Source organism: Schistocerca cancellata, chromosome 2 (assembly GCF_023864275.1).
Source record: "Schistocerca cancellata isolate TAMUIC-IGC-003103 chromosome 2, iqSchCanc2.1, whole genome shotgun sequence".
Taxonomy (NCBI): Eukaryota; Metazoa; Arthropoda; class Insecta; order Orthoptera; family Acrididae; genus Schistocerca; species Schistocerca cancellata.
Window position 1 is genome coordinate 267,769,625 of NC_064627.1, and position 10,820 is coordinate 267,780,444.

General features: G+C 45.5%; 1 protein-coding gene across 1 annotated transcript in view; it reads right to left on the reverse strand.

Moving 5' to 3' along the window:
• LOC126145105 (lysozyme-like) overlaps nucleotides 1–1,031 on the reverse strand; it is a 120,711-nt gene extending 119,680 nt beyond the window's left edge. Inside the window, exon 1 of the mRNA XM_049915533.1 lies at nucleotides 899–1,031. Within this exon, the coding sequence (XP_049771490.1) occupies nucleotides 899–977 (79 nt within the window). The 5' untranslated portion in view covers nucleotides 978–1,031. The remainder of the gene's footprint in view (nucleotides 1–898) is intronic.
• Between the last annotated feature and the right edge of the window lie 9,789 nt (nucleotides 1,032–10,820).

The following is a 10,820-nucleotide window of genomic DNA, read 5'->3' on the forward strand; positions in this document are numbered from 1 at the left end:
AGTGAAGTCTGACTGTGTTTTATTTACATGAGTGTGCAGTTCGGATGTCAATTAATGTGAATAAATTTTGTGAAGCATGAAAACTTCGCATTCATTCATCAATGGACCAGGCAGAAGAAACCTAAGTAACATTCACATGAATCGTTACAACAGCCATGTAATAGTGTGTTCATAACGCGAGCAAGATGCCGAGAAAATTACTGCTTCCCTGTTATTACGAAGAAAATCTCACCAGCACGTGTAAATCATCAACTGTAAAATCATAAAAGTAATTTTACATACGAAGTTTTCGGGTGTGTTACAATCCCTTCCTACGAATTGCTTTACAACCCCAAATTTTCCTTTCCTGTTCTTTTCAAGCCTTTTATGAAAATATTAATAAATACAATGTATTGGACATTATTTCGGTTTACTTGCAGTGAAGTAAAACTTGAAAACAAAGTTTCGGAATAGCGGGTTGACACTACGGCCCTCTATCATTCTGCACTCTTTCCTATGGGAAAGAAATGGCTCATTCCTCGCCCGACTCAGGCCATAAACGCTAAATGACTAGTCATCTGCAGCTCCAAATTCTGTCACTTTCGTTTCCGGCCAAGCGCTGCATACGCCATAAATCTGGACGAATTCGGTGACGACGAGTAGGTGCGGTCCCCTTGTAAGTTCTATCATTACTTACACCGAGCTGTTAAGAGAGAAATGCGCTCCAGAGCCCGATGGCTAACGAAGCCATATACACCGCCGCCGGCTGTTTACGTATCTCAAGGAGGCTGCGAGTCAGCGGTGGCCATTAGCGGGTCAGTGTAATGGGCCGCACGCGGTCGAGGTAATTCCCCCGTGACGCGGTGCTAGCAGAGAGCTCCAAGGCCACGGCGGTACGCTCGTACAGCGGGAAACTCACCGGCAGCGGCGGCAGACGCGCAGGTCACGGCGAGGTACAGCAACAGCAGCGGCAGCGGCTGCGACTGCGACGGCTCCATCCCGGCTGAGAGAGCTGAGGCGTCTGAGCCCGCGAGCGACTCTGGCAGACGACGGCGGCGAATGCAGCGACACCTGGCGGCCGGCCTGCAGCCTGCCGGAAGCTCCGCGCGGCGTATCGCACGTGGCCTGCGGTAGGCCGGCCCTTAACTAATGCACCTGCCAGATATCGTCACCAGCGGAAATCTTCAGGGACGCGCGCCCGGAAACGCCACTAACGGCTCTTGGGAATTGCACCACCAACGTGGATACATCTGAATGATACGAATCATAGGAATACTTGGTAACATGCTACAAAGGGTAACTCCCAACCTTTCTGAGAGAATTACCCTTGTGTGTGTGTGTGTGTGTGTGTGTGTGGTCTCTCCTTATACGGTATAAAACAAAATGAAATTTTCTCTTTATTACAGCACTTTCAGAGGAGTCTGAGCAGCCTATGGGTCCGTTCCACCTCTGGATTTGTAAATGTAAATTAATAGATGGTTCAAATGGCTCTGAGCACTATGGGACTTAACATCTGAGTCACAGTCCTCTAGAACTTAGAACTACACTACTGGCCATTAAAATTGCTATAAGAAGAAGAGATACAGACGATAAACGGGTATTCCTTGGACAAATATATTATACTATAACTGACATGTGACTACAATTTCACGCCATTTGGGTGCATAGATCCTGAGAAATCAGTACCCAGAACAACCACCTCTGGCCGTAATAACGGCCTAGATACGCCTGGGCATTGAGTCAAACAGAGCTTGGATGGCGTGTACAGGCACAGTTCATCAAGAGTAGTGACAGGCGTATTGTGACGAGCCAGTTGCTCGGCCACCATTGACTAGTCGTTTCCAATTGGTGAGAGATCTGGTGAATGTGCTGGCCAGAGCAGCAGTCGAACATTTTCTGTATCCAACAAGGCCCGTACAGGACCTGCAACATGCGGTCGTGCATTATCCTGCTGAATTGTAGGGTTTCGCAGGGATCGAATGAAGGGCAGAGCCACGGGTCGTAACACATCTTAAATGTAACGTCCACTGTTCAAAGTGCCGTCAATGCGAACATGAGGTGACCGAGACGTGTAACCAATGGCACCCCATACCATCACGCCAGGTGATACGCCAGTATGGCGATGACGAATACACGCTCCCAACGTTCGTTCACTGTGATGTCGCCAAACACGGATGCGACCATCATGATGCTGTAAACAGAACCTGGATTCATCTGAAAAAAATGACGTCTTGCCATTCGTGCACCCAGGTTCGTCGTTGAGTACACCATCGCAGGCGCTCCTGTCTGTGATGCAGCGTCAAGGATAACCGCAGCCATGGTCTCCGAGCTGATAGTCCATGCTGCTGCAAACGGCGTCGAACTATTCGTGCAGATGGTTGTTGTCTTGCAAACGTCCCGTTCGTATCTGTTGACTCAGGGATCGAGACGTGGCTACACGATCCGTTACAGCCATGCGGATAAGATGACTGTCATCTCGACTGCTAGTAATACGAGACCATTGGGATCCAGCACGGCGTTTCGTATTATCCTCCCGAATCCCATCGATTCCATATTCCGCTAACAGTCATTGGATCTCGGCCAACGTGAGCAGCAATGTCGCGATACGATAAACCGCAATCGCGATAGGCTACAAACCGACCTTTATCAAAGTTGGAAACGTGATGGTACGCATTTCTCCTCCTTACACGAGGCATCACAAAAAATTTCGCCAGGCAACACTGGTCAACTGCTGTTTGTGTATGAGAAATCGGTTGAAAACTTTCCTCATGTCAGCACGTTGTAGGTGTCGCCACTGGCGCCAACCTAGTGTGAATGCTCTGAAAAGCTAATCATTAGAATATCGCAGCATTTTCTTCCTGTCGGTTAAATTTCGCGTCTGTAGCACGTAATCTTCGTGGTGTAGCAAATTTAATGGCCAGTAATGTACTTAAACCTAACTACGGACATCACACACATCCATACCCAAGGCAGGATTCGAACCTGCGACCGTAGCGGTCGCGCGGTTCCAGATAGAAGCGCCTAGAACCGCTCGGCCACAACGGCCGACAAATTAACAGAACACTGGCATGACAAGGGATACATAATTAAAGAAAAGAAAGGCGAGATGTACCCTGACCAGATAGTCCAGTTATGGCGTGGAGAAGGCCTTCTTCCAGGGTCAGTACACTAGTAGGTTTCTGGTGGAGCATGTAAAACAGGTTTCTAATATCAGCAAGGGCAGGTCTGATATGTCCCATCAAAGAGGTAAGTAAATCAGTAGATCGAGGCTGTTGATGATGTTCAGGACTCGCTGCTTGTGTGTTCATTGGCCGTCGACACTGAAAGGTAACCATCCTGCCTCGGGCATCGGTGTGTGTGATGTCCTTAGGTTAGTTAGGTTTAATTAGTTCTAAGTTCTAGGGGACTCATGACCTCAGACGTTAAGTCCCATAGTGCTCAGAGCCATTTTTGATTTGAGAGGTAACCCGTGGGAGCTGCTGGTGTTGTTGAGGTTGTGGTTGTTGCGGAAGCTACTGTGTTGAATGGAGTGACTGTGAGCGGACATAGGAGAATTAGTAGACGTCCTGGGACGATGGCCTGATGACAGTTGTGCCCCGAGAAGGCAGTGGCCCGGCAACGACACGTCGTTGGTAGGCATGAAGTACGTCTTCGTAGGCCGTCGCTCTATATGAAGCAGGGTGATTCTGTTTACAATTACGACATTTCGCCTTCTCCGTCCTCGGCAGGGTGCATTCCCGAGACTGCGGTAAAGAGCTGGCACAGTTTACATTTGGGGGCGGCCCGCTTTTGATATATAGTCTTCGGCCCACGCCCTAGTATCAAGTACAAATTGCAGGCTGTAAATTCCGTCATTAGTCTCCTCTGGTGGCAAGATAATAACGTGCATGCGGGGAAGTGAAGTCCTGGGACGAGTCCTGCCGTTTATTATTATTATTATTAGTAGTAGTAGTAGTAGTAGTAGTAGTAGTAGTACCTTTTCCTCGTATTTCTCTCAAGACAGCCGGCCGCGGTGGTCTAGCGGTTCTAGGCGCGCAGTCCGGAACCGCGCGACTGCTACGGTCGCAGGTCGAATCCTGCCTCGGGCATGGATGTGTGTGATGTCCTTAGGTTAGTTAGGTTTAAGTAGTTCTAAGTTCTAGGGGACTGATGACCACAGATGTTAAGTCCCATAGTGCTCAGAGCCATTTTTTTCTCTCAAGACATCGACCGGAAACAGGGCCAGAAGACGCTTCAAGACAGACCCTTGAGTGTAACCAGATATTAGCTAGTTGCACCCCCCCTCCCCCTCCCTCCGTCATTAACATTAGCCAGTAACTGAACTTGAGACTGAAAAAGATTTTTGAACACTGATTTTAAAATGACGAAAAATAAATTTTGGTACTGCTTATTACAAACAAACTTCTTTTATAGACTGATAAAAATCAATTCTGAATGCATCGCCAGTGCCACTTACAACTCCTACTTAAACAAAGCTAACTATCCACATTGACGATAGACATTTGTTACAAAACATGATTCCTCTGCCCAGCGACACTTGCGTCACCCACACCCATTTAAAAACAAACTAATTAAGATGTATCGAGTATACTTAATGCTTCTCTTTTTGTAAATGACTAGATTGCTGATCTATTTCTGAAATGGCAGGAATTCGAAGAGTGCAGATTACCAATGTTTTGTGTCGGACCACTGCCACTACTAATAATAATGATAGTAACACAGTGTAAGCCATACAGCACTTTAGTAACCATTAAAGAAATAATACTGAAGCAATTTATGGTGTACTGTGAGAATTACCTTCAACTCGGAGAACGCATTTTCATGAGATATTTAAGCATATGTGACGTATACGTCGATATTTTACTGTCATAGGTACATGGTACACTCTAAGACAGAAAGAAAAAGAACGACGCACCACGATAAAATTAATCGGTAGGTGTGATGTATCTCTATACACAAACAATGATTGGGTAATTGTATGATTTATTTCATCAGAAAGATTTTCACAAACTGAACAATTCAGTGACGCCTTGGTCTACCTCTGACGCTTAGGCAAGCAGTTACTCGGCTTAGCATCGACTGACAAAGTTGTTGGATGGCCTCCTGACGGATATCGTGCCTATTAATGTCCAATTGGCCCTGAGACCGTCAAATGGGGCGGAGAGCCCTGCCCATAATGGTACAACTTTCTCAATGGGGAAGAGATCCGGCGACCTTGCTGGCCAAGGTAGGGCAACGTAAGCTCGAAGACAAAGAGGAGAAACTCTCGCTGTGGGCGGCGGACATTACCTTGTTGGAACGTAAAACCCTCCATGGATCGCCACGAAGGGCCACAAAACAGGACGTACCGCTGTGCTGTAAGTGCGTGGCAGATGACAATCAAAGGGGTCCTAATATGAAATACGGTACCGCTGTTAAACACTTCTGGTTGTTAGGCCGTATGGTGGGCAGCAGACAGGTTGGTATCTCGCCACTGTCAGGGGCTTCCCGGATATGTCTCCGGCTTGGAATCTGGTTGACTGGTGTAGATTTGTCTTCAGTGATGAGTTCCGCTTCGAATTGAGCTGCGGCGACCAGCGAAACGAGTCTGGAGACGCCATGTATAGCGGTGAGGTACCAGCCTGACTCTCGCTCTTCGTACGGCCTGACACCCAGGAGTCGTGGTCTGGGGCGTCATTTCATAGTAGGACCCCTTTGGTTGTCATCCGCGGCACCCTTACAGCACAGCGGTAGTCGACGACATTCTACGCCCCACTTTGTTGCTCTTCATGGGAAGCCATCCTTGTCTCACATTTCAGCAAGATAATGCCCGCCCGTACACTGCAAAAGTTTCTACTCCTCGTCTTCGGGCTTATCATATCCTACCTTGGCCAGCAAGGTCGCCGGATCTCTCTCCAAATGAGGACGCTTAGCGCATTAAGGTTAGGGCCCTCTAACCAGCTAGGGATTTTCACGAATTGATGCGCCAGTTACACAGAATTTGGCACCATATCCCATAGGAGAACATCCAACAACTCTGTCAATTAATGCCGAGCCGAATAACTGCTTGCATAATGGCTAGAGGTGGACCAACGCGTTATTGACTTGCTGAATTTGTGAAGCTGTTTCTCTGGAATGAATCGCCCATTTTTTCTGAAACTGTAATCATTTGTTTGTCTGTACATATACATCACGTCTTCCGGTTTCCATCTCATTCGGTTAATTCCTTCGTGGTTTCGTCTTAGAGAGTGTGTGCACATTGGGAGGACAATGTAAGGATGTTCGCATACTCGTTTCACAAATTCTAATCTTTGCTATACTGTGTCACTCGTTAATGCTAGTATTTGAAAAAAAATGTTATTACTGATTATGTAATTACTATTAATGTCTTACAAACAGTGATAATCACAACGATCTCTTAAAAATTATTTAGTTTTGTGACCGAAACTATTGAACTTCTTTGTGTTTACCTCTTAGAAAATTACATGGTTCAAATGGCTCTGAGCACTACGCGACTTTAACTTGTGAGGTCATCAGTCACCTAGAACTTAGAACTAATTAAAACTAACTAACCTAAGGACATCACACACATCCATGCCCGAGGCAGGATTCGAACCTGCGACCGTAGCGGTCACGCGGTTCCAGACTGAAGCGCCTAGAGCCGCACGGCCACACCGGCCGCCTAGAAAATTACATATTTCCCCTCAGAGGGTAATTACCCTCATGCTGCGAACCACTATTCTGGATGGTACATACTTCACGTAAATAAGAGTACCATTCCAAATCGCTTTCATTTTATTGATAGTTAAGTTTCGGTTGTATTAAATACATCAGACCAACTTTAATGAGGGGCCAACAGCCGTCGGTGACGGATACTATTTGGCAGCAGCACAGTGGCCTGTATAATGGCTCCTCATCTGATTGGTTAATACGTATCTGAAACTGGTAACCAACAATAAAATTAAAGCTATAGAGACTCACATTTCTATTTATTAATGAATTAATTAATTGATTGTTAATTAATTTCATTAGTATAGTATAAAACTCAAACTAATACATTTTGGTAGGGGCGGGAGAGCGAGCTTTTCGGTCTCCTGGCCGATTTTAAGTTGCCCATCACCATTGTCTTTCCTGTGTCACCTCATAATAGCACTTGCACCCAGTGGTGTAACTAGTGTACCGCAGCCGGGGTGCCCACCCTGCGGTCTTTTTCCGTGGGGGCGCAAATGAGAAAGGGCGAAAGAAAAGGAGAAGATAACACAGGGAGAAATAAGTGGGTGAAGAGGAAGCTGATGGCTTGGGGGGGGGGGGGGGGCATTGAAATGGGAATAGGAATCATGAGATTCGAAAAGGAGTGTGTTGACACCATTGCTCGGCACATAGACGCTTGTGCCTTATTTTCGGCTATTAAATGGAAGCATTTTACGCTGAAGTTATGCATAGTGATCCGAGATAGCGAACTGTAAATGGTGTATTTCTACTTGTTGTTTTGTTTGTTACGGCTGTGCGTTGATCGTCAGTAAATAAGAAATGCGGTACTGCTGCAAGCAATGCCACTTTGGACCGTGTGTTATTCTGGGTTTCGATTTTTGTGCCGTAGGAAAACAGAATTATTAGTTGTGTTGATGTCAAGGAACTAATAAAAAGGCTAATTAGCGATGAATATGAAACAAAAAATGGTGTGATGTCAACAGTGGGTGGGGGGAGTCGAAGTTTGCTATGGTCGCCTGTTACCCTACTTACTCTATTGCTTACACACAACCTCTTCAATTTTTTGTTGAATATTTTTCTAATCTCTTTCTTCACTTACAATTTTGCCTTCTACACCACCCTTTAGTAACATGAAAGTTTTTCCTTGATGTCTCATAACGGGTCCTATCAACCTGTCTCTATCTCTACACTTACATACAGACTCTCCAAATCACTGTGAAGTGCGTGGCAGAGGGTATTTAGCATTGTATCATATTTAAGGTCTCTTCTCATTCTAATCGCCTGAGGTGCGCTGATAGAACGACTGCGTAAGTGCCTGTGTTCGCTGTGATTTGTCAAGCCCTCCATCGCCGTCCCTACATCGGAGGCTGAGGTGTAATCCAAATTCTTCAATTTAGGTCGGTTCATGAAACTTTGTAAATGTATTCTTGTGGAAAAGTTTGCATCTGTCTTCAAGCGTCTGCCAGTTCAGATTTTCAGCATTTCCGTAGCTCTCTCCCTCGAGTGGATGAATATGTTACCAGTCGTCCTGCCGTTCTTTGTTCTTTGCAGTACTGTTGTAGTATTCAGTCCGAAGACTGATGCAGCTCTTCCCGCTACTCTACCCTGTGAAAGTCTCTTTATCTCCGAATAACTACTGCAACCTATATCCTTTTGAACCTAATTATTCATTCTTTGTCTCCATCTATAATTTTTACACCCTACACTTCCCTCCAGTATGGAACTGGTGATCCCTTGATGTCCAACAGGTCCCACCTCACAGTCAAGATGTTCCACAAATATTGTTTCTCCCTAATTAAATACAGAACCTCTTCATCAGTTAACCGATTTACCCGCCCAATCTTCAACACTCTTCTGCGGCACCACATTTCAGAAGTTTCTAGTCTCTTCTAGTCTGATCCGTTTTGTTTCGTATGGGTCTCTCACATTTGAACAGTATTCTAAAACGGAACGCACAACCAATCTCATTGTTAGACTGACCGCATTTTCCCAGTATCCTCTCAATGTATGGTAGTCTCCCGATATGATAATTTCATTTCTTACTCTTACATCCAGATATTTGTGTAACTTGACTGATTTCATTGATATTTTAGTCACATCATTGATATTTTAGTCACATGCCACTTTTCTGCACTTTACAAAATGCACAGTTTTACATTTCTGTTCATTGATAGAAGGTTGCCAGATTTTGCCCCACTCAAATTTTATCAAGGTCTCATTGGATACTTGTGCAGCTTTCCTTTGAAATAGTAATTCATTATACACTGAAGCGCCAAAAAAACTGATATAGGCATGCGTATTCAAACACATAGATGTAAACACGCGGATTACCGCACTGCGGTCGGCATCGTCCTACATTAGACAAGTATCTGGCACAGTTGTTATCGGTTACTGCTAATACAATGGCAGGTTATCAAGATTTAAGTAAGTCTGAACGTGCTGTTACAGTAGGCGCGCGAGCGATGGGGCACAGCATCACTGAGGTAGAGATGAAGTGGGGATTTTCCCGTACGATCATTTCACAAGTGTACCGTGAATATCAGGAATCCGGTAAAACATCAGATCTCCGACATAGCTGCGGTCGGAAAAAGATCCTGCAAGAACGGGACCAATGGTGACTTAAAGAGAATATCAACATTATAGAACGGCAACCCTTCCGCAAACTGCCGCAGATTTCAATGCTGGACCATCAACAAGTGTCAGCGTGTTAACCATTGAACTCATTTATCTTTGATGACTGCACGACACAAGGTTTTATGCCTCGCCTGGGTCCATCAACACCGACATTGGACTGTTGCTGACTGGAAACATGTTGCCTGGTGGGGCGAGTCTCGTTACAAATTGTATCGAGCGGATAAACGTGTGCGGGTATGGAGACAACTTCATGAATCCATGGACTCTGTATGTCACCAGAGGATATTCAAGCTGGTGGAGGCTCTGCAATGGTGTGGGGTGTGTGCAGTTGGAGTGACAAGGAACCCCTGATACGTCTAGATACGACTCTGACGGGTGACACGTACATAAGCAACCTGTCTGATCACCTGCATCCATTCATGTATATTGTGCATTACGATGGGCTTGGAAAATTCCAGCAGGACAATGCGACACCCCACACGTCCAGAATTGCTACAGAGTGGCTCCAGGAACACTATTCTGAGTTAAAACGCTTCCGCTGGCCACCAAACTCCTCAGACACGAACATTACTGAGCATATCTGGGATGCCTTGCAACGTGCTGTTCAGAGGAGATCTCTACCCCCTCGTACTCTTCCGGATTTTGTGGACAGCCCTGCCAGATTCATGGTGTCAGTTCCCTCCAGTACTACTTCAGACATTAGTCGAGTCCATGGCACGTCGGGTTGCCACACTTCAGAGTGCTCGCGGTCGCCCTACACTCTATTAGGCATGTGTACCAGTTTCTTTGGCTCTTCAGTGTAGATAACTGCATCATTTGCCAATAGTCTGGGGTTACCATTCATATTGTCTGCATGTCATTAATATACAACAGAAAGGGCCTCGATACACTTCCCTGAAGCACCCTGAACTTGCTTCTACATATTTCCATGACTTTCCATGCGCGGTTATAGGCCAAGTCCTTTCTGCCAGGAAATCCTCAACCAAATCACAAATTTCGTTTGGTACCCCTTCAATCGTACTTTTTGGAATAACTACTGGTTTATTAAGGAATCAAATGTTTCTTAGAAGTCAAAAACACTACTTCCATCTAGTTACCTTGACACGTGACTTTGAGGATGTCATGTGAGAAGAATGCTAGCTGGGTTCGCATGTTTCCGTAATGCTTGCTGGTTTTATTTCAACTACAGTATTGCATAATATTTGAACACGGAGTCTATGATTCTACAACAAATGGCTCTCAAAGATAATGGACGGTAGTTTTGTGAATCACGTTTGCTACTCTTCTTCTAGATGGATGCGATCCGTGTTCGCTTCCAACGTCTGGGCACAGCTTTTTGTTTTAGAACCCACGGTTCCACTTGTTAGTTTCTTCCACATACACATTTACTCAACAATTCTGCGGAGAATCTCCTCACTTCTTAACACACCACTAAATTTTGGGAATGGTACTGTAACATCTCATCTCATATGCTTTAGCTGCCTTCTTGTCCAGTTTTCCCACAGTCCACGCTTTAC